At 37.6% G+C, this 25,214-nt stretch overlaps 2 protein-coding genes across 5 annotated transcripts in view; one reads left to right on the forward strand and one right to left on the reverse strand.

The window, feature by feature from the left end:
• The window catches only part of LOC124157299 (oxysterol-binding protein-related protein 9), a 289,688-nt gene that overhangs the window by 18,893 nt on the left and 245,581 nt on the right, over window positions 1–25,214 (forward strand). The window lies entirely within an intron of this gene.
• LOC124157301 (elongation of very long chain fatty acids protein AAEL008004-like) lies at window positions 872–24,352 on the reverse strand. Its single transcript, XM_046531917.1, has 7 exons — window positions 24,231–24,352; window positions 22,677–22,867; window positions 19,722–19,802; window positions 13,960–14,016; window positions 8,412–8,517; window positions 7,487–7,626; window positions 872–2,328 (listed from the first exon to the last, which is right to left on the reverse strand). Exons 1-7 carry the CDS (start codon window positions 24,286–24,288, stop codon window positions 2,131–2,133), a joined length of 831 nt encoding a protein of 276 aa, XP_046387873.1. The 5' UTR covers window positions 24,289–24,352; the 3' UTR covers window positions 872–2,130.

Consider the following 25,214-nt stretch of genomic DNA (forward strand, 5'->3'; position numbering starts at 1 on the left):
TGGCGGTGTGGGAAAGACCCTCCGGCCCTCACCTTTCGCCTTCCCCCTGGCGTATTGTCCTTCGGGTCGGTCCGACGCGTCACTACTTCATCACCATTACAGATGAACGTTTTATTTTAGAATATTCCGTGAAATAATTGTTAGGCATGGTCCATAATTTGAGGATTTATTGGTCAATATTATTTTGCATCCCAATAAAGGGGAAAGATCGCGGTTAATAGAAGGCATGCCTGCATCGGTTTTTTTGTGACGGATTGTGTAAAACTTATGCTATTAACTTTAAAATTTTCAGGATTTTTGGAGAAAACCGTTTTTAATATTTGCTTTTATCTCCAATTTGAATTTTACCTTTTCCCTTATACTTATTTTCTTAGATGTTGTTTTAAAATATTTGAAATTAAGTTAAACGTTAAACAGGGTCGACTCTGAGTACCTTGAAAATTTCAAAACGTTTTACGCGAAAAATTCGTCTGGAAAAAATGCCGTTTAAGAGGGAGGTATGCGTCATTCTAATTGTAATGTATTTAATATATTCTTTAGCTTATTTAGGCTCGGGAAAATTGAACAAGTGCTTCCAAATGATACACTTCTACAATACCTTTTCGCTTAAACTGTGTTGAATTTTCGCACCTTGTGTCCACTAGTGAGTGACTCCGTAAAGGTACGCCTCTCTCTATCTCGCGGTTATTTCCTTGAATGTTTCAAAAATACCAGTAAAAGTTTGTATACTTACCTAGGGCGGATTTTTTCTTGCTGTTTCGGCAGGCATGTCTCAACAATCAGTGTCGTAACAAATGTTTTAAGATGCAGATTATATGCAGATGCTTAGTATGGTTTTGCGGTTAAATTTCATTGGAAATTACCCAATTAATTATTTTTACACAGTCTTTATTTTTTTATTTTAGTCGATTCATAATGGTTTTAGCTCAGGAATATTTGGAATTTTTGCACCGTTGGTATCTGCTTATCAACCTTAAGTATGTATTTTGGGTCAAATTAATGTAAGTAAAAAGTAATTGCATTAGTCTTTACTTAAATCGAAAACTCCTCTCATACTATTGAAGGTTATATTAATTTATTTTATCATTGGGACTTTCACTATTAGTGTGGTGGTAAAAAATCAGTTTTTTTAGAAAGTCTGATTTTTATGCAAGTCAGTTTCACCACATTCTATGTCTATTCAATTATTAAGTTTTCAGATCACAGGTGCTGGTGGCTGGTGGGCATAAATATGTGCTGCTGTGATGTCAAATTTTCGCCGAGCTTTTCATAGAAGATACATTATCTTGGAATCGAAAACATGCACTTCTAGCCCAGTGGCGTCAGTTGGGTGATATTAGGATTTCAGGCGAAACCGGGTGATAATTATCACGTGGAATGGATCAACACATATAGTATAACTGTCCATAATTCTACGCCATTCGTGAGATTATTATTTACCTGCCAATGTGTTTATGGTTTCCCTCGTCTTGGTGTCAAAATAAAAGCAGCGTATCTTCTCCTTTGTGTGAGTATTCTTCAGAGATCTCTGGCCCTGAATGGTCTCCGGCAAAGGATAAGAAACGTTTGTTCTATTTCGACATCAAGGCGCGGGTATCCCCGTTAACATTAGCAAGTCACGTATGGACCGCCAAAATTTTAACATTTTATTGTTATTAATTTTTTCAACCAAGTCATAAAAATTTTTTATTGAAACATAAAATGGTCGCTATTGTATTAGTTATGAGCACAAACACGTGTTGCAGTTTTTCGTGTGGAATAAATTCTCCAGAAGGGCGATGGGTAACACCAGTCTTATTTGTTGGGGTGGCATCATGGGTCACCGCGCTGGGGAAAACTGAACCTGGTGGCGTCACTGTACTAGCCTAAAGGCTTAGTTACATATCCATTAACGCTTACGAGTTAATGTCTGATTGCATGAATTATTTTGGTGGGCCGGAAAGGACCATTTACGGATGGATGAACCAAATTAGAACAGGTGCTATTTTTTGCACAAGCGTTCTCACAAGTTGGGTGGTTACGTGGTGCATTGTTCATTATCGCGTTCATACATTCAAACATTAACTCGTACATGTTAGTGTATCCTGTAACTCGATCTTAAGATGCTGGAAGGAGATGCGTAGTCGCGAATCACTTGGTGTCTTTCCTCTTGCTCCGTCCCGGTGAGGGTCGCGCTGCCTGTGGATTGTAGGCCCGCGTGTAGAATCTGCGGAAGAGGCAGCACACGAGCAGCACGTTGGGGATGAAGGAGAGCGGGAGACAGGCGTGGAGTGGGCAGTCCGGGGACAGGGCCTGCGACGCGTGCGCCACCATCAACACGAACTGCACCTATCCGCGGGGAGTTCAAAAGATATCGCACTCTTAACCCTTTTAACCCAATGTTGCTTTTAAGCTCATTTGAAGATCCTTCATTTTTTTTTAATCTACATTTTTAGGTAAATTAAATGTAGATCTGAGCTACTTGTAATTTTATGTTGCAAAATTAAACAGATAAGTATATGATTTTTGAGATTTGGTTGAAAATTTGCTATTCAAGTTTTATTTTTCCCAAAAATATCCAATTGTAGCCAGAAAGGGCTTACCATTTCACGGCTTCTCCATTTTGTGTGTGATGTCCGGAGAAATCGTTATAATGTTAAAATTTAAGCCGATAAATGGGGTCGTGAAAGTTGTTGCACATCCGACAATGGCCGATCTATCCGTTCGGAAGCAGTAATAAGGGTTTAACTTGGTATTTATATTTCAAACTACAATGTCGACTTTGTGAATGTGCACGTGTAACGAATATAACTATATGGTTATTTTTTAGTCTGAAAAATATTGCTCTGAAATTTTTGTAATTGTAATCATGGAAAAGGTTTAAATTCAAGGGATTTAAAAGTTAAACTCGATATTTACATGAATTTTGCTCGAATTGCGTAAAAAATAAGCCTTTTTTCTTAGATTAGAAATTGATCATCCCTTACTAATTGTGGTTTTATTTGGGTTAAAATTTTGATTGCTTTCTAAATGGGATCTAGGCGAATAATTTATCACTCAAACCTTGGTCGCCCGAATTGGCTTACCTAATTGCGTCGTAGTCGCTTTATGTTTGCTTTTGTTAGCTTATGTCGTATTGGTATTCTACTGTCTTGGTTTCAATGAAGGTTTCTACTCTTCGACTTGCTTTCTTTTACGGTAATGGTGAACTTAAGGACCCTTCTGTACGCGTTTCATTGATGTAGGTTGTATTGTTAGTGGAGGAGTTGAGACGGCCATTATGTGAGATAAAAGTGTGTGCCCTCTTAGGCAAAAGCTGCTTGAAAATGTGAAGTGAGTTGCCTGAAGTATGCTGGCTAATGGAATGCGATCTCTCATTGCCACAATCGATTTGGGAATTGTTCCATCGCCTTCTCTTTTTTGTCTGCTTGTACTATGGTTTCTCGTCAGAAGATTTTAAGGACTGATTCTGATGTGAATCGCGGATTGAAAAATGTTCTCTTTAATTATTCTCCGTCCATTTAAAGAGGAAGTAACCATGAATTCTCATGTGCAGTGTACAATTCATAAATTAAACAAATTGAGATGAATTGATTGTTATTATGATTTTATCTCAGAATCTGATACCGCTGCACTCGAGCTTATAATCTTTGCATCCTGTTTTTCAAGATAGCAGCTTCATCAACGACGGCATCGTCTAGTTTGTCAGATATAATAAAGCGGTTCATTCAGTGACACAAAAGGTGCGTGAGCCGTGAGTGTCCGGAGTAAAAATTACGTCAGCTTATCTGTCGCTGTGAGCCTTTTGTATGAAAACGCTCATGACTCTCGAAATTTTCGAGTGCTCTGAGGTGATACACATTAGCTTGGACTGTAGTGGATGAGAAATCACACACTGGCACTCTCTCGCTTCTTCAGATAACTTTGATAAAAGGCAACGTTATAGACTAGACTTAGTTTTTATTTAACCTTAGGGTTATAGAGGGTAAATTATCGTATTTTCCCTCTTTTCATTTCATTTAATTTCCTGATCGTGCTAAATTTTTATGTGCTTGTTACTCAAGTTCGAAAGTATGCTTTAATCCTTGATATTAAATTGAAATGGACATTGAATACCTTTGAATTCTCGAAAAATGTTTTTTCCTTGACTACTAATGCTGCAATTTTACATAAAAGTACTGCATTTTAAGCTATTTATTTGTTTGTATTAGTATTTAAAACATTGTTCTCGTAATGTAGTATTCGATTGACACTAAATCCTCCAAATTTCCGGTAATGTCTTTTAGATGCTTCTGGTTTAGTGGTTTATTCTTGTGAGTCACGTAAATTGCCATCTTTCAATTGAAAATCATAAACTTAAAAATACGCACTTCAGAACAATAATGCCTGTCGCGATTAAACAATTACTTTATCACGTAATTCCATCCTTTATATCATTTTTCAATTTAGAATTTTTCGAGTTCGTCGTACACAGTACATCGCAGAGTAGTTCTCTGAAAGCATTTTTTGTAACTTGAGAAGCTATCTATGGGGGAAATGTTTCGAATAAAACCCGAACCTCACGACACGGATGATGAGTCCGCAAAGTGAACTTTCTTGACGTGGTAAATTAAATTATTTAATTCGCCCCAAAGCAACTGTGTTATTACGTATTTTAAATGTGAGATATCTTGTTGAAATTTTCAGTTTAAATAGGATCGGCCTTTTTCAACATTTACCAGTATCTTAAATTTGTAAACTTTTCCATTTCCTTTTAGTCAAATTTTTTCCATGTTTGAGTTGTAGGTAAATAATGAATAGGACTTCTTAAACCTTAACAGTTCAAGGTTATGGAGCAAGTTTTAAACATCCAAAATAGTTCGGTCGAGCGGGAGTTGTGCGTCCGCTAGACCCTGGGGAATCGTCTTACTGGAATCTCCTCTCCCTTATTACCACAGGGTTCAGCACTCGAAAGTATTAATTGTTTGTTATTCATGGCTCCATGATTTTTGTGTAACTCGATTTTACTTGCGACCGCATTCAGGCTGGTTCATGTGTGCTAGAGCCTTGGAATTTTCGTCCTTGGTGGTGGCGGTGTGATAGAAAGCTGGTCTCTTTGATGTTGGCAGGCAAATATATAGGAGGGAAACGGTAAGCAGGGGTGGCTTTGATCTGCAGGACGAGTGGGAAATTATGAAAAGTAAGGGACTGTGATCCCTCCCAAGAATATGCCCTTCAAAGCGAAGTGATATGTTGTGTTTGTGAATGGATCATGCAGTGTTTACATGGGTCCTATTCGATCTATTTGTTAATAGACATTTTATGAAAATTTGTGCTACCGATTGCTGTATTTTGGACCATTAAAAACCTTCCTGTAGAATATTTTGAAGCAATGGCTTACCAGTGGACGATTCAAAATTTTCTGATTTATAGTCATCATCAAATGGTATTTTTTGTGTTATGATAGCTTTTGTTGAACTAAAAATGGTGATAGCTTCATCCTGGAAAATTCCAATAGAGGACAATGTGCCTCGTAGAGATGAGCTAATTTGAGTGCACCATTTTAATATTAATACTTATTTCATTCATTTCGATTAATGAGAAACTGAATAACGGTTACAATGAGCATAACGTTATCCCTAATAGAATGGGTCAGGCATAATTTATGCCCTTGGGTAAATGTGATTTTTATCAACGCGCAATAAGGTATTTGAAAATACCATTTGTTATGTGAAATTATAGGAAATAATTGAACGACAAAAAAGTTTGTATGCACTCGTGGAACAGGCAAAATCGCCAATTAAATTTTTTACCTCCCAAGTTATTATCTGAGTTATTATCTGATCCAGCTCATTCGGATAAAATGGTCAGAAGATTGAACGCGTGTATTTGCTCATGTGCTAGTCAATGGCGGAAAACTAGGTCAGAATAATTCAGCTCTGCTGTTTTCAGCGCTTGTCTATCACAGAGGTTGTCTTCAAAAGACTGTGGAATATTTTTACGATAAGTATTTATATTCATCTGAAATTTTTGAAAGCTTAAGAATTAATTTAGAGGGAATTATTGAATATTTATTTACTTCTATCGTCATTATAACAGACAGAGTGTTTTAAAGTGTCGATGAATCTTTGGCCCATGACATTGGAGCTTTTCAGTCCTGGAAGCCATTACTTATTTCGGCCTTATTAGAAATTTTGGCTATAGTAATAGTGACATATTGTCGAAGTAATGTGATTTTTATTCCTCATGAATTTCTTTCTAAATTTATTTTTTTCCATGGAAACTGATCGCTTGTAACTCGGTTATATTTTTTAAGTGTTTTGTTCATGTATCCCGGGGATACTCAGTACATATTTTGAGTATATTTATTAGAATCAAAAATAATTGTCAAGAAGAAGTTTCTCCGAGTGACAATTTTATATGAAACGAACCTCTTTCAATATTAACTACGTGCACTAAACCACTAATTTCCAAGCCTGCATATATGACCAAAATATGTTATTAGTAGTAACATTAATAGTTAAAGACGTACGACATAAACTATGTTAGATATTTTATTGATAAGTTGGTAATTCATGGACTATATTCAGAGTCCTACTTTAGGTTTGTATCAATATTCAAACATAAGATCAAACCACGATATTCATTACAATATCTCTCTAGCCGACGATGAAGAATTTTTAAGTTTTACTTCGTATTTTTTGTCTTCGAAATCCATACTAAAACTATCCTCTTCGAGATTTTGCTCTTCTTTTTCCGTGGTAATAACAAAGCTAGAGTATTAAAAAAATGTGTTTTACCTTAAGCCGGTTTAGGTTTCATATGGATTATCGGATTTCCATAGATATCATACGATTCGTAGCAAACCTTCAGTGGAATTTAAATATTTAAAAAATGCTAATTAGTCCCTATTTATCATATAGCTCCCCACAGTTCAACCATGGAGATATTTCCTACTATAAAGCTGGAGTAATTTCTTTTTGTGGTCGATATGAATTTTGATATTGTAATAGTTTTATTGTTCGATTATACGAATTATTCGATCCATTAATTCTTTGATCTTCATTTCTTCTGCGCTGTGGATTTGAAGCAATAAGTGGCATTTCTCCTTGGCAGACTCCTCTTGTTTTCATCTTTATTACACCCAGAATTCCGGCGAGGCTGCCTTAATTTTTTCCCCCGCAATCTTTCCCCCAGCCCTTCGCCCTTTCCTGTCCCTTCTCCACTCGTGGTTGCCCTTTTGGAGGTAAAAGGTCATGGAGGAGGGCCCCTCTTGTAAGAGGATTTCCCTGCTATCTGATAAAGGGGCGCTAATGAATTAGTTCTGCGGCCCCGATTCTGTGAAGAAATCATCTTCTACGGAGTCCCTAATAGCTTCCTTCACTTAATTGGCCGTGTAGAAGAAAAAGGAAGTATCGATTAGGAATTCATTTCCTACGGTCATTTGTGGATTTCTGGGGTTAGGATGTGAGGATACAATTGGCTCTTGATATCGAATCCGGGCTGGGAGGTGTTTTTATACTCTTACCATTTGTATGATGGTGAGATATTTCTTCCAAGGATTTAGTAATGTCCTTAGTTTGGTACTAAGTCCAGTCAGCAGGTAATACGTGTACATGACGACATGTACGCTGCAGTTGAGCAATACATACATGGTTGGCATCCCACCTGAAACATAAAGGTAAATTCATGGATAAAATTTGTCAGTATTTGTTTTGGCCAAATTTCTTCGGCTGCAGTTGGATAGAAATAACTTTGTGGAAATGATTTTAATATTTCTTTTTTCTATTTTATAGAGTTTTTAGCCGAATATTCCGTCTCGACAGTGTATGTGATCCTCTTTTGAATATTAGGCTCTAATATTGCTATTACTTAGATTGAAGTTGCGGAAAATTTCACTGGAATCGTATGAAAAAATATAGCTCTCTTAATATTTGTAAACAGTGAGATACATATTCAAAGGATGTAATAATGTTTTTATAGCTTGGTGCTAAGTCGATACAGCCGGTAAAACGTGTGGAGTAACAATATTTACTACATTGTAGAGAGAGGTTTTACGTATCGATTTCATTATGACATTGGTACTTGTTTTTTCGTTAATTCTCTCTCACTTAGGCCAACATTTCATCTATTGATCGCTTTATGTGAGTTCGGAGTTAACTGTTGAAAAAAAGCTGTGGTACAAAATATGAATTATTTGTTGTAGTACCAATGTATATTTATTCTAAGAATGCGTGTTAAGTCAAGTCTATCGTGTGGCAAACAAAAATAAAGCACGATATGCAAATTGAGTCAGTAAGTGAGCATGAGTGACGACATGGAAGTATATACTGGAATAGAAATGTTCTTATTCGGGTGTTTTGCGCAACAAAACTTTGTGCTTGGGTTTTTGTGAGTTAGTTCATGAATTCATTAATCCGGTTACGTTGGTGTATATATTTTTTTAAACTTACCCGGAATAAACTTGACCAAAACCCAAGCAAAGAGCAGTGTGGACACATGGTGATAAAGGTGAAGAAAGGAGGCCTGCTCATATTTCTTGCGGAGCACGAAGAAGACCTGTGCGGAGGGAAAGAAACTTAGTTATTACCTCAGTCTTACGTAAACACTGAACTCCTTCATAATCATCAAATATTTTACTCAGTGAATCCTCCAGTGATGTGTATTGTACTCGCAGTATACCATCTATCGCTTGGAAATTGGATTCTGATTTTATGAGTTTGCTGATCTCCTCTATTTTTGTGACATTTCGCGTATTTCCGTGTGCTATTCACCCTTTTACTTTTTTTAGTCCTCTGCCCTCATCAAGGGGATAATAAATTAGCCTTGGTATTTTCTGTCGCCAAATACGTGGGATATGGTCGCACTGAGAGTCTTTAAATTTCGAATAAATTACAACTTACCGTAAATTCTACACTTGCGCTTAGAATATATGTACAGAAGTTTATTTATTTGAACAGCGTTTTGTTGTCTGATGATAGTAGAATTCACGTTATTGCAGTTGTTAAGTATACGGTCAATCAAACTATTTTTGAATAATCAATTTAGAAAGCGATTAAGAGAATTTAATAATTAAAATATCTCAGTGCCTAAGTTTATGGAACGGAAAAATAGCGATTTCCAAGAACGTTACACTTTTAAGTAGCTTATTATACTAGTATCGTGAACTGCTTTTAACTTTGGAATTACTTTTCAAAACTATAGATCTGTTTTACTGAAATTTTTCTTGTCAAAGTTGGAATACGTTTGGTATTGGTCACATGTACGTATTCCTGCTTTCATCAATTGCAAATCGTGTACCAAGTTCTCCCAGCTCTGTTCCGCTGTATCGTGTCGCGCGGGCATTGCCTTCACTTCGCCACCAGGACACATTCTGTCTCGAAAACTGGTTTTCCTCCACTTGTCGTACGAGAATGGAAGATAACTATATTTTTTCCCACCCTTTACGTGATGCAGTTAATGCACGATAACTGACGTCTGCTTTCCTCGTGTGAAAAATTGACGAAGAAAGTATCTGCCGCGTTTAGTCTACGACCTTCTAAGCTTCGTATTTTTTGCAATGATTGGTTTCTAGTTCAACGTATTAGTAATTATAGTATATTTCATCGTGAGATCCAAATCTGTATTTAAAAAAACACATTTATTTAGATGAATTTCCGCTGTATCAATCCCATTGGTTGAACAACACGGAGTAATACATTTTATCAATTTATTTTGCTACAAAATTCTTTCAGCCTTCTGTATTTTTACATATTGAATCGTGATAGCCTTCTGTTTTTTTCCTGGAAGTGCCAATCTTGAACTTCGTGATCGATATTTCGCCTTTCCGCCATCGTGTGTGTTCGCATTAGCGAGAATCTTAAAGATGAAAAGGGTTCAACATACCCGCGAAATTTAACAAGTTTTTAGAGTATTTTCAGTTCGCTACCCTTTACTATTTCTTGTTATTAATATAGTCCCTATTATCAGATTAAAGTAGGTTTAAAGGAAGCATTTTACGAATTACCCCGGCCTGTCCCCCCAGTAAAGAAGCAACATTTTAATTATAAAAGGCAGCCGTCTTAATTTATTATTCAAAAATAGTTACTTAAAACCGTATATTTAACAACTGCGATAACTTTAATTTTGCACCCTGGCCTGAACCCCATATTGACTTCCTTCTTCAGTTCAATAGAAAGCCTATCGCTGTTTTTTCTGCCTTGACCTCTGTTTTCTTCCTCGTGCACCCAAAATTCTTCCCTCTGGTGTTTGTGATACATTTAGAAGTACTTGTTTCCTAATTTTTCCTTGCAGTTTCCTCTCCTTTGTAAACTCTGAAAAACTTAATCTTTATTGCTATTCTTATGTTTATGATTCGGGCACCCGTGCGTTTTTATCCCCTTGACACGCGCCTGTTATGCTGAACATATTTGTATCAGTTATGGGTGGGCATTAATTCAAATAAGCCCTATGTATTTGTATTAATGCTGCAGCTTCCGGCTCCATTTGGTAGAATTTCTTCGTAATGGTAATGTTACCGTCTTTTTTAAAAATTAATGTGTGTGCCATATTTCGTTTTCATTTGCGGTGTTATAAAAATATTTTCATTTTGTTTTATTTGGAAATTTTTTGCTACTGAGCTAGCTAATTTATATTTAGGTTCATAAGCATTTTTCTTTCCTCACCATCAATTCTGAATGTATCCTTTGCATAAGATGTACAATGAATGAATGCACTCTTCTTTGTGAGTAAAGTAGCACGAGGCTGCCTGACGTTTCATTAAAAATTAAACCTTTGTAATATAAAAAAATATCAATCCAATCTGTTTACGCGCCACTAAAAGTACAATACAAACAGAAGTATACCCTTGATAATGGTGTAGTATACGCTGACACCTTGTGTGTTAATAAAATGTTTCGGGATACTGCTACGGTTTTATCACTCTCATCCTGCTTATTTGGTCGGCAATGACGTGATACCTCGGTTGAGATGTCGAATATCGGGGGTGTACTCACATGACGGGTTGACTGGGTGGCTGCGGCGCGATCGAATTCTCAGGTGACCGGTGCGTTTCCTCGGGTCCAACTGGTGATCGATGTTCATTCGTCTGGCACGCGCAGCGGTCTGAGTGTCACCGTTCTAGCGTGCCGGCGACATGGCAGTATTGTCGCATGCCGCGGCCTCAGTCACGGTCGCCGAGAATGTTGCTATCCTTGACTGTGCACTCAGCGAAAGCTTAAAAAGTGGGGTTGCGCGTCACTAACATTGCTTGCCATTTCCGATGCACATTTAATTATTTACGTTTTGTTGGAAATCGTAGCCCTTTTTTGCCTTGTATATCATTCGCATGACATTCTTCGATTGTGTATCTATTAGTCCTAAAATTTCGGATAGTGTTTGACTTCGATTGAAACTCTTTGTTCATGATAAACGACGGCCAGTTTTCGCTGTTGGCATTCGATGACAAAACTCAATCGATGGATTCCCATGTCCTATCAAGTTGACGCCAAGTGTCTTCAAGAGTTGACTGGCACATTTAAATGGAAAACTGGCTTGTTGAAGGAATACTAGTACGGCACGAGTGGAAGTGATGATGTAGTGTTAGGAAATGAAGCAGACACTTATTTTTCATCTCGATAGCTTAGAAATCCAGTTGGTTGAGGAGGGATGACGTTTTGCTTCAAAGATATTCGGTTTTTTTCGATCCGCGACGGTGTTCCTTTCCGTTGGAGCCTCGCGATTCTTGGATGAAGCTTTCGTAGTTCGTAATAGATTATTGCCTGGATGTTATGTTATTCGGGTTTTCCCTATTTGTTTAGGTTTGTAACCAAATACTGCATGACCGTCGCTGATCACTTTCTCTCAGAAAATGACACATCTATCGATTTTGGAGATTTACATACGAGGTCATGCACGTACCATGTGGAAGGAGTAGTAATTTTATTTTAATTTTCAAACAAGATCTCATGTGCGGTTGATTTTAAGGCACATGTTTAAGTTTTGTTTGCATTTTCTTATCTCCCACGCTTTTAAAGTTATCACCTTCGCGATTACCATGGCTTGTTTAAAATCTATTGCGTGTCTCGAGTTGCATGTTCCACCACCGCTAACCTTGGGGTCGAATAGCTCGGTTTTGTTTTTTAGAACGTGTTTTTACGACGGGTACTTTTTCGTTGATACATTTCTTCTCGCATGTTTGGCTTGATATCTCGAACAGTTTTTCCACTTGAAATGGTTACTGTAACTTCTCTCTCCATAGGATATTTTTAAAATGTAAATGTGGCTTTATCACAGTTCTGATGCGGCTTCTTCAGAGTATATTTCGTATTAGTGCCATGGACGTGAGGACGAAAGATTTTCGTGGCTCCTAGGCTGTCTAATGTAAATGTCTGCTTTCGCGATTTCTTCTTTGAGGCTTCTTTGTCCTTTGTCACGATTTTATGAAATCATCTGGTGATGAATCTCCTCTCATGTCCATTCTGCTGTAGAATGGCTTCCCCTCGCTGTCATTCGGCCGGAAAGTTGGTCTCGCCACCAACTCCATAAAACGTGAGGTAATAGTGTTGAGGACTACTACTGAGGTTGAGGATCAGCTTTGCTGGCTGATGGATTGCATTTGCATAGGTAAAATATCGGTTCGCAGAAGAGGATTTCCCCGGCACCGCATGCCCAAGGGTTCCATACACATTATTTTGCATTATTCTATGCCAAATTGAAAAGTTTACTCTTTTTCCATTTGCAATGTGAAATTAAAATATGGCCATTTATGCGATCCAGGTAATGATAAAACTCATCTAGCTCCTTTCGGACTCGTTCATAATACAGCGATGTCTCACTACCTTAGGGCTTTTTCTAGTTCACGTCGGTTTTTTTTATGGCCACTAGTAGTACCAAATGGCAGCTAGTTGTGCTAGCTGCTACTTGGTACTACTAGTAGTGCTAGCTGAAGGATCCCCTACATTAAGGAGTTGCAAAGCTGTCGTTTCGAATTTTGTAATGAATATATTCGCTACCGCTTGGGGAATAGGTAATCTTGTATCTGCTTCTAACCTCGAACTGAGCAGCTGCCTCATCCATAGGGATAAAATGGTCATCATTGGTCAATTTTCAGGTTTCAAGGATAAACATGCAGTTTAGATACTCACGTAATATATTATGCATCTATGAATTCTTTCTGTATTAACTAATTTTCTCGCTTTTATTTTGTCGAGATGAATGTCTCGGCTTGGAAAATGCTGTTGTTATTTGCTGAATGCTGTTTGCTTTCAATGAATCTTGTCGCTTGTTGCCCTTTCCTACAAGTTCGTGCGCGCCTTCTGGTCCTTGTAGTTAAAGAATAAAACGTCTGGTAAATCGCTGTGTTAAAGCAAAGTGAATGTAATTTCGTATGGAGAATGTCACTCTTAGTAGTTAGCTGTGGTTAACCAAGCTTCGAGTTCGAATATATAATTCGATAGGGATAAAAATATTTACCAAATTTCTTAAATTCCCATTTCTTTCGTTACTCTGGTATTCAGTTCTGACTTATTGTAATTCTGTAATCCTTGTAGGAGCGTCAGATATTATTTTCACAAGAATTTAGTCCGTTGCAATGTTAGCTTCCTACTTTGGGTAAATGGAGATAAAGTGTTGAAAATTTATTTTCTCCCCATTTTATTGTGCATGAATTCTCCAAACTGGAGCATACGTAAATATTTACTTTTTTCCTTTTGCTGGAAAGGGTCAAAATATACGTTTTCCCTCTCAGCCTCCAATGGGAGATACATCGTCGGGGAATCCGATTGGGTCTGCTCTGCGGTCAGTCAGCAAACCTTGCCGTGGGGCCCGAATGTTTGTTTCTGCGAGGATTAAACCTGCGTCCATTTGGTCCTCTGGTTATGGGGAATCTCGTCTTGGTTTCCACGAGCCCGTTCCCAGAACTCCTAGGCGTTGGTTTTATTATGGACTCAGGAAGGAGGAAGACCGAAAGCAAATTTGAAAAATCATCCCGATAACGGTATTATTCATGCCATTTATGCTTACCGTTTCCAGTAGCTCAAGGATTTTGATGAATAAGGTCCACCAGCACAGTTCAGCCATCTCGTCATTTACAGCGTGTAATGAGAGAAAATATGATATTATTAGTCTACGGCGAATCCTAGTTTGATTACAACAAGTGTGTCATAATTAGAATGTTTTGGAAAGTGTTATTTTGATGGACAAGTTGCTAATTTAAGTATACCGGGACTAGCCACGGTAATTGGTTGGAAACAGTAATTTTGTGAATGATGATTTATTATAGTTATAAATTTGGCGCAGCAGCCGTTGTCGACAGTTGATGAGATACCTGATTCGGTCTTATTGTCAGATGGTGAAAGTGTTTGAAATTTGAAGAAAAAATTATAAACATTAATTTAAATATGTTATTTTATGTCTTTTTTATGCATCAATCAATTTTATGATTAATTGGGATCTTATTGTAAGTTAATACCTGTAATCTAAGATTAAAATATTTCAAACTTTTTTGTATTATAAATGGCATTTAGAAATATAGCCAAAGTATTTACCAAAGTCTTATTTTGTAATTTATTCTCATCATTCAACCAGGTATTTTACCAATCAGTGCTGCTATCAGTGCAATTTATTCTATGCGGTGGAAAATTAAAATTCGGTGTGACTTGAGTTGTCGCCTGCTTTCAACGAATCGTGTCGCTTGTTGTCATTTCCAACAAGTTCGTGCGCGCCTTCTGGTCCTTGTTGGGCGTGAGCCAAGGTGGGATACCGCCTTGTGCGACGCTGAAATCGATTAATTACCGTACCATCACCTTAATTATGAGACAGGCAGGTGAGCCATTAATCGCGCTGGAGAAGAAAATCATTCAAAAATTTTATGCGAATTTTTTCCTTCATGATGATTTCCTACATGTGTGTACCCTAACGTGAAATTGTACATCATTCTATGGATGGCTTTTACGAATGCGTTTATGAAATATGAAAACATTTTGACATTTATTTTCGCATGGAGGACTCTTATTAGGAGGTTGGAATATTTCACGATTTTGAGGCTTTTAACCTTTCATAGGTAGATCGTCTTCGTCCAAATTCGAAGGAATAGGCGACACTAGGAGTGCAGTTACATGATGTGAATTTAAATATATCATGGGGTCCTGTAATAATAATTTTACATTAATCCCGATATCAGTGGGTCATTGAACAATAACAATAATAATTTATTTGAGTGCGTTATTGATGCTGGATGTTACCTTTGGATTTCAACCTTGAAATTCCAACTTTGAAATGGAGTTGGCGTGTCATATTTTGTCAAAATGTCATATAGTGTTATATTCATTAATTACCGTACCATTAACTTAATTATGAGATAGGCAGGCTATTATTATTCATTAAATAATAATAGTTATTACGGAGGAAAACATCGATGATAATTGGCTTTCGTCAATATTTGGAGAGTTTTTCGTCAGTTAAGTCTTAAATTAAAGTACGATAAACATATTCTTACATGGTATGGGTTCGTGTTTTGGTCAAATGAATATATTTTCATGTTCTTTTATTTGGTATTACGGACAAAATACATCGTACTTATCTTTTAAGCTAAGTGAAGAAATGTATCTTACTGAAATATTTAAATAAAAAGTACCCCCGAAATGTTGATAGGATTTCTGGATATCAATTTCAATAGTAAATTTATGAGGCGATGTGAATTAGTTGGGGAAAAGAAAAGTTATTCAGTTTGTCTCGTGTTATTTTAGCAGGATTTTTAGATGCGAATGATGTATGTATCGGTGTGATAAATTTAGTACTTTACTCAGCATATAAATAAGTCGAATCCCATGATGTGAGAATTTAAGCGGAATTATTGACGATCGGTAGCGTTTTTACCATAAGGTTGAATTTCTTAGGAATTTTCTCGGGTAGCCTTGTTGCTGCCTCTCTCTTTCTACGACTAAAAGTACATTGGCGTTCCAAGTGTAAAGTGTGTCCATAAGTTATCCATACTAATACAGGCAACTAGCATAAATCTATTTAAGGATATCAAGTGTTTTCTATGATAGAGGCATTAAGTTAATTTTATTTTTAACGATGTTCAGAGCTGCGACGTCTTTGTTATTCTGGAAACTGCCCCTAGTCATTACTAAAATACTATGGATTCGATGAATACTTTAAATTTTATGACTTATCTCAAATTCATATAATTTGTTCAGTAGTTTCTTTACCTCTTTTTTTGCTAGTTTTGGTTCGTATTTGTATATCGGCAACCGAGGTAAGTACCATTTCGATTCAATGGAGGCTTTGCATGGAATTGAGGAGTGGAATCTTTCGTACCGTTCCATTTGTATCTCATGCGACGGTCTCAAGCGTGATGGCGCATCCGTATGTCGCATTTCAGTTCCACCGCATGTTTAATTGAAGTGTTATGGGTAATTATTCACGTGTGCTTGCTCCCGTAAAACACCGAGCTGCGGAGGAAACTTTTTTTGTGTTCTCCCAGCGGGGCGATGCGATCCGCCGAGAGCAGAGAGGAGGCTGCCGTTGGGAGGATGTGCTCATCAGGGCGAGCGAAGATTCGGCCTTGCCCCCCTCCCCCCCCTTTGCGGTCCCCCACTGCAGCGCCAGCCACCGCCCTCGCTTCCTTCGGGGTACTTGGCACCGAAGATGTGTCGTTCATGAATGAGTCGTTCAAAATAGAAGATTCATCGGAATGAACCGAATGGATTGAATCGCTACTATCTGGTGAATTTGTTAAAGGTGAGCGAAAAAGTAGTGTGCTGAGCGACCGGGAAAATCGGGAATTGTACGTGAATTTTTTGTACCTGCATGAATTAGTCATGAATTATTGCTCCAACTTGGAATTTCAAATTTTTTTTATGTCAAATTCATTTCGAATGAAATTTCGCCAGTTCACCCAGCCAGCCACACCCATTTTCTCGCCAAAAATATGTTTGTCGTAATCGAGAGTGCAGTAGCTGAGTAGAATTTTTATAGACGCATAGAGACGTGGAGTGTTGGAAAATACAACAGATTCGAAATTTCGCAGTAATCACGTAAGATTCACCTGTAATTTTGTAAAATTTCCTTTGAAAACCGGGAATTAGGTATGCTTGAATTTTTCTACTTTGATTGACTGGGCACACTGTTAAGGCCTGACTACACCATACATTGACTTGCACGTGTTAATGTATGAACACGTGAATGAACACTAAGATGTACCCTGCAACCTTCCAACTTGTGCGAACGCATGAACAGAAAATAGACCCTGTTCTAATTTGGTTCATGCATTCGTACATGATCCGTTCCAGTACACCTATATCGTTCATGTTCTCACATTAACTTGTACGTGTTAATGTACCGTGTAACCAGGCCTTAAGGAACGATTAATCGATATCAAGTTGAGTTGGTTGTGGTTGGTTGCGTTACTAGGTAAGCTGCTAGCCGAATCCACCGAGCATAAAGCAACCTTAATGAATCATATATATATTCAGCAGATTCAGGTTGTACAGTCTTGGATTTAGTGAGAATCGTAAACAGGAAATAACTGGGCAGATTAGAGGTTTATCTTTGTTTAACATCTTTTTAAGGCGGGTTGGAAGTTGGAAATGCAGGAATTCCGAAAGGAATCAATTTTTATCGCTGCGGACTGATTTTTTAAAGTTAGTTATATATTCGACGTTGATTGTAATAAAATATACAGGTTTCCTTTATCTCATGTATGTTTGAAATCAAATTCACTTTGAGCATCTATGGCTGCGTCATGGATTCGTGGATTTGGCTCAATCCAAAGAATATTGTATTTCTATGATTTCGTTCATTACGAACGATTTGAAGATTGGAGTAGTTGTCTTGAATCAATTTCTGTGAACCGAATCCTAAAAATGAACCGAATGTCCCACCTTACCCAGAACACCCTCCGTTCAATGCACCTCGGCTGTGTAAACGTGTGCCTCTGCCGGAGCGTGTGATACATTCAGCATCGATGATGGCGCGCGTTAGGTAATATGACGTGGATAGTAACCTGATCAAACGACTGAGCGCTATTTATTCGGGTTAATTGGGTCACATATCATTGCATAGTTTGAACTGTATCTTCGGTCGCCTCCCCAAAGATGGAATCATTGCGCAAATCTGTGCCATTGGATTTGAACTAGAGTAAGACCAAGTTTTTTCAACTCGCTGATGTCAGGCTAATTTGAGACAATCCATGTCAGATAAATTGAAGATTTTCAGTTTTGTAATGTCTACCCGTCCTAAGTAACGGATCCAAGTTTTAACTTTTTCTAGAGTAAAATCAGAACTTGAAGATATCACTTGGTGGAGGTAATACTTTATTATAATGGAAAACTCTTGGTAACATCCCTGTTTTTTTACTTTAATCTAGAACGATTTTCCTGATCAATTATAATTTTTTAAACAATTTAATCTGGAATTCAAACCATCTTTTTCAGCTGTTGCTATAAGATCGCCTAGCCTAACCGATCGTTTTAAATATGCGTATGACTGTAAGTTTCTAGAATTTTATCCCACATTCACTAGCAAGGTTTAAGAGTTAAATAGATCCTTGATATTGCCTGTAGAATTTTTTAATAATGTCGTTTCAATAATATAAAACATTATAAGTAAATAAAGTTTTGTCGTGAAGACATTATCAATGTTTATGATAATGATTTTAAATTATTAATGGTAATGAATTAGTGAATTTTAATGATTATAAAACTTTTAAAACCTGGGTGGCTTATTAGAAATCTCTAAAACTTCTCTATTTTTATTAAATATGCCATTTTTTTAGTTGTAGCCATGAATATAGAACGTGGGCGGTAATAGGGTTGGAAAATGATTTTGGCATTTTGTGTTTTTGTAAACCGAACTGTACAGCTAAACAGTGAAAAAGGAGACCTTAATTGTAAACATCTTCGTATTGCTATCGTATTACGTTGTCATAAGCACAGTTTTCAAATTGGTATTTTCATCGTGGTGCCGTTTAAGTGCGCGAAACTTCGTGCACGTTGTATGCAAGTTGTTAGCTTTGCCCACTGCGGAAGGTGTGGGCCTCGTCTAATGTCTCGATGCATTTTATTTTCATATCCGAACGGTTCTGTGTAATTAGGGCAATATTTCATTGCATAATTTTGATTGGTGGGAACTATGAAATTATTACTCAATTTAAAAGGTGCGTCCTTAATCCCAGTCCAGGATAACGATTTTATGTTTTTGATACGAACTTTTCACATTTTACCAAACAGTTTGGATGACATGGGAATCATGTGAACTTCATATATTATTATCAAATTTGGTCAAATCTTTTCTGTCCGTCATACCGTTTTCCTCTTGGTAACCTTCCTCCCCTCCCTAGTTACCCAGCTAGCTTTAATTATGCGGATTATTTCACTGATTGGTCGGATTGGGGTTGTAAGTAACTGACTCGATTTATTTTTTACAACGTGATGCTTTTTAAAAGTCGGATGCTTCCTCGTTGCGGCGACTGTAGTCTTTTCGCGGTTCAAATTGTGGTGGAATTCATGTCACTTTTGCTCCTGAAATCATAGCATCTGAATTGCTCCACTTAAGCCGATGCTGTGTTCGCATTCAAACTGGGACTAGTAGTTAGATATTATAACGTTAATTCATTTTTCATAGTTACGTGATGGGGAGCTTCTGTACTTTACCTGATGAAATACTGGTCTACTTATATTTTTTTAAAGAATACTCATCACCCAAAGTTAGATTTATCACGGTTTAATATGTTTTGGACCCCAATGATTCGGGTATATACTCTGCATGTTCTACGTACTTACCCGCACAGCGTCTGGGTTGTCCGAGTAGTCCACGGGTTGGCACCCAAACGTATAGTGAGTTTTCCAACCTGCATCCAGAACCTTCGATAAAAGGGAAATTATGGATAAGTATTGATGTATCTTTGGCGTTTGCTGTGGGTAATGATTATCATCCATTTATTTCTCGTATTTATGTAAATGACAAATAAGTTTAATTTTATCTATTACTATGGGAGAAATGTAGCCGTGGGCCGGGTAACTCTTGTGATTTTTAAGTTAACTGTTACTGTACCTGGGGTTAAGTTCGAATTCCTGAATATTTATTTGAGTATATGTTTTCCTCATAGTGTTCCAAGTCAGTGGTGTTTCCTAGAACATTATGTCCCCCTGCAGGTCATTAAAACATCGATTCTAAGGTATATTTTATGTTTCGCCTACTCAGATCCAGGTTTCTCTCCGCCTGTTCCTACTCCGCAATATAATTATCTGGGGAGGACTTTACCTTGAAATATCAATATATTCTATACCCGACGGCTATTGCTATTTTTATGAAATATATCTGCAGCTAAAAAAGCAGAGGGTATACTAGTATTCTAGCTAAGTGTACACCTAGGTTATCATTATTTTATGCTAGAATTTCTGAATATCAATTTAGTAGATTTAGTGAAAGTTCTTAATAACTACTCGAAACATTTTAATTAGCCACTAAAAATATGTTAAAGGCAGCTACAAGGTTCAGACTGTTCCAGTACACCATTCTTAAGAGCAGTCATTTCTTTCAAGCCAATCTCTCAAGAAGTTGGTCAAGTAGTTGGTCTGAACTAAAAATTAATTGTAATCAAATTTACTCAAACACTTTTCATGAAACTCGTCAGAAAATAATTTCCTTCATTAATTTTGAAATTAACTGAAGTTGAATAAAAATGCGTAAACTTTAAATATGGATTTATTTTGACTGTTTTATTCCCCTTCGGTTAATTTTAGATAACGATCGAAGTTTGTCACTTTCACAGGAAAGTTGGACAATTCTACTTTAAATTGTTATAGTATCCTCCTGATTCCGCAGGGATAGACGTCGAGCTCGTTGAAGTATTAATAAAGCCTTAAATCAATGCAAATACATAGGTATTTTATTTCACTCATTTCGGCCGCGTATTTTTTATGCATTTCTATTAAAAACTTTGCGGTGAAAATAGAAAAATAATGCAGACGGTGAGTCACACAGGCGCTAAGTTTGCTTGCTCGCTTAAATTCCGCATGCTGCATAGATTGAAATCCATCTCTTGAATGAGCAAAGTTCTCTGTAATTGGGTATTCAGTTTCCACTGGAATGGAAAATGTCAGCATATTCGAATGCCTTGGGCTAGGTAGACGTGATCGCTGAAGCCTCAAAGAGCACTAGTCTAAAGCCTTGCTTCGGCCCGCAGTGTGCGGTACTCTTTTTTTAAATCGTCCATTCCGTCTCAATCTTTAAATTTTATCTATGAAATGACGGTGACGGTATTCTATGACGTCGAGGTGATCGAAATTGCAGAAAAGTTTCTCGGGTTTTCCTCCGGTTGATGTCTTCCATGTCTCCCGACGTATCGATCCGCGACTTGCTGATCATCCTCAGGGGATCTTCCGAAAAGTGAAAAAGCATCAACTCATTCGGAAGATCCCCTGAGGATGATCAGCAAGTCGCGGATCGAAACGTCGGGAGACATGAAAGACATCAACCGGTGGAAAACCCGAGAAACTTTTCTGCAACTGATACGCCGGGAAAACCTAAGATCATACGTGGTCGAAAATAGTTTCCTGTCGTTAAATTTCTAATTCCGAGCACAGAGAAATAGCAAAAATAGATGTAGCGTAACTCTCAGTTCGTAGTGAGATAAATTCTCGCTCATTTGTCAGACGAGATAAGTCTCCCGAGTTGAAATTTGTATAATAGTTCTTACATGACATTGTTTAAAATGGCGTTGTGGCTTGTCCTTCGAAGGTAATACAATTTTCTTAATAGCCATTTTCAAAATCCCGTGGAGAGAATTCGTGGGCTGTATGGTTTTTATTTCTTTTTATAGCATTTTCATAAACTCGCTTTGTTTTTTGTCATCTTGTGTAGGTGAAATCTTGAAACTCAATTTTGACCTACTTGCCGATTAGTTATCAAGATGAAAATTTCCAGATAACTCGGAACCAGATGACAATGCAATAGGATATCACTTTTATTATGATTTTAACTGTATCTCGTTTTTTATTAAGAATTTAAAATTAAATATGGAGATTATTTCGAAAAATGGCCAGAAAAATACGATGGCGACGCTACGATCATTTAAAGGAACGAGAATGATAGAGTGAAGAACCGTGTAAGGTTGTTGGATAGAGTCGTTACAACAAATCTGTTTACATCAAAGTTCATTGAAAACTTTATTGAACGAAAATTAACTTGCAAAAGAAGAAGAAGGAGCCAAAACAAAGTAAGTACCAGTAAATGGATGCAGTAATGGAAGCCGGAACACGTTATGTACATGAAAATAGCACTACGATCAGCTTCATTTGAAGGTAATATTAAAAACTTAAAATTATTAGGTATGCATTATTAGCGTGCTGTGTGCCCTAATTTGTTTTTTTAAACTCGATGATTGTCGTCTATGATGGAATTTTTTTTCAATATCATACACGAAAGCTGTTTGTTTTGGATCGCGCAGTTGCGAACCTGTATCCTTGTTGCGGCTTCAAGAGCGATTACAACTACAATCGAGCTTGACAACAATGAGCTACGGGAGACGACACTCATGAAACGTGCGCCAGAGAGCAGTTGAATCCCGCGGCTAGGATATTGGTTCTTCTGAAACGCCAGTGTATCCTTTTTCCATCTCCAAGCTCAGGAGTGGAAAGCGTACATATATGAAAAATATATATTCTAGTAGTTGGCAGATCTAGTTTTATTCTGTGTTGGTTCGGGTATTTTACCAGCAAGGTACGTTTACTCACCCCCATCGTTATCTTGTAGTTCGCCCATACTTGGAAGACGTTGTAGAGAGCGATTGGCAATTTCAGGGACTTCGGTTTCCGGCGTTTCATTATCCTTGGTCCCAGCCATAGCACAAATATGAGGTATAGTACAAGAAGAGTGACAAGATGCCAAGGGTCCTTCATCAGTGGCCAGTGCTTCACCCTCGGATCTTCACAGCAAGCCCGGGAAAAACATCAGTGTGTGTTACATTTGTGTTTGAAGTGATTCAAAATTTGTGAGTTTTTTCCTAATGCTATTTGACTCGAGCGGTGTGGTCAAAATACATTGTTATCGTAGAGTTTATAGTGTATAAGGTATATTCGTGAGTGACTTGAGTTTTATGCAGTCAAATTTATATTATTCAATGTCAATCCACCACTTTTAAGCTAGCTGATAAGGGCTGTTTACGGAAATTTTGAATAATTGCTACCGAATTTTCCTTTATTATGACGTTATTAGCTTCAAGCCAAGCGACCGCAGACGAGACCTCTTAACTAATTTTTATACAAAATGGACCTTGGACCTAGCGATGCACTTATTACTGTTATTTAAAAATTTCTTAAAATTTACTACATCTACATTTACTGTTCTTTGAAATGTAATGGGTTAAATTGTTTAGTTGGTCTCACAAGGAAGAACCTGAACGACTCAACTAGCCGTGGTTCCTGAAGCTCATATATAGTATTTTATCTGCATGTGAACTTGTTCAACATTGAGGTCTTCATTTCCTCCGGGTGATACTCTTGTTCTTTGACATTCAAGGGCGACATTTTGCTATCATTTCTGCTAGCCTCGTGAGGTCAAAGTTAAACACTTAGCTTTGCTGCTACGATTTCCACTTAAAAAGGCTGACTTGTATGTTTGCGTATTTTTCCTTGGCAATCCAAAAAAGCAGCGATCACAAAAAGGAAGTGAATGAATTCATCTACCTACTCTTGAGAGCTGTAATGCGTTGTATAGTAGAACAAAGCATTTCTGTGAGTTGCACGCACTCCACTGGTGTTATTTGGAACTGTATATCTTAAAACACAATTTAATTAAAGATGCATTCGCTTCATATTCATTAAGACTTGAAGGTTACCTAATTTTACTAAATTGGTCTCTGTACTCCCCGCTTTGCGTATGCAGATGTTCCACCAATAGCTCTAAATGTCGTTTTTTCCTTTCAGCAGTGTTTTTTTAAATTTCTTTTCCCCGTCTAAATTAACGCTTAAAAGGCAAGAACTCTTTCAAAGATTCTTCGCTACCTGAGAGCGATCAAACTTTTGGCCACGTAGAGTTTGGTGTGATAACCGGAATATCCAAAGTGGTGGAAAATTATATTTCTCATTTTACCTTACGGAGAACAATTTCTGAAAATATGATGAGACTCAAAGCTTAGTAGCGGGAAGCGTATGCTTTGTCCATAGACGTGCATTGTTCACAGTATTTAGGTTAATGGACAAAATTACCATAAAAATGTCGACTGCACCTAAGACTGCAGTAATGAAAAGGTGTGGAACGCCAGGTAATGAAATTATAATATTTCTTACCTCCTTTCTCCTCGAATAACTTGGCTTGGGCGATCCATAGCCTCTCCATGGAGTCCATCCCGGCGCTGACTGAGTGGACGGGGCGGGCCGTGGAGAGCGAAAGCGCCGAAGAACTTCCCGTCTGGTCAGTGGGGGGTGGCGACTAGGCCTATTGGCCCTTGAACCCCAGTTCCTGTCCTTTACCATCCCATCCTCTGCATTGTATGCTGATGTGCCCCCAACAGCCCTGTCTTTCATGGGTGTGTCTCATATTTCTTTTCCACGTCTAAATAAGCTGCCGGAAGGTTGCCACTTTCTCATTCGGTGATATAATCCGAAGGTTGGCTTGGCTAAATAAGGGAAGAGGGTAAGTGTAATGAAAGGGATAAGGGAAAGGATAGGGAAGGGTAGAGCTCACCCCAAAATCAGTCAGGCGAGTAAAATTCACACATATTTAAGGCCAGTACCTTTCCCGGAGGCTTTCCTCACCGTAAGGATTTTTGCGGTGGAAGTTCAACTGGCCTCATAGCTTGAGGATACGATTTCTACTAAGAAGCCTTGGGTTTATTTGCAAACCCCTATTTTTAAACCTAGTAGACCACCACCCTCCTCTTCGACAGATCGACCTTTCAGAAGTTCACTGGAACCGCAGTATACCAATATTTGACCAAGGCAAGTTGGTTAAAACAACTGGAATAATCATAGTGTCTAAGTGGTAGAAAATAATTTTTCACCTTCAGCAGTTGACCTATCTAAAAAATGGATGAATTTAAAAATTATTCAGCTTCGAGTTGGGTTGATAATAATCTGGTATCTCACGTGATAACTTCATTGAAAACTACGCGAGTGATGAAATATTTTCTTGAAAATATCTTTTTACTGCGTTCGTGGTTATAATGGGATGAAAATGAAACAATATGATGAGTATATATCTGTAAGTATCTCGTTGGGACATTCCTATGTTGAACCTCCGTGCGAGCCTTTGGGTAACTGTCAATGTAGCAT

This window comes from Ischnura elegans, chromosome 4, assembly GCF_921293095.1.
Source record: "Ischnura elegans chromosome 4, ioIscEleg1.1, whole genome shotgun sequence".
NCBI classification, from domain to species: domain Eukaryota; kingdom Metazoa; phylum Arthropoda; class Insecta; order Odonata; family Coenagrionidae; genus Ischnura; species Ischnura elegans.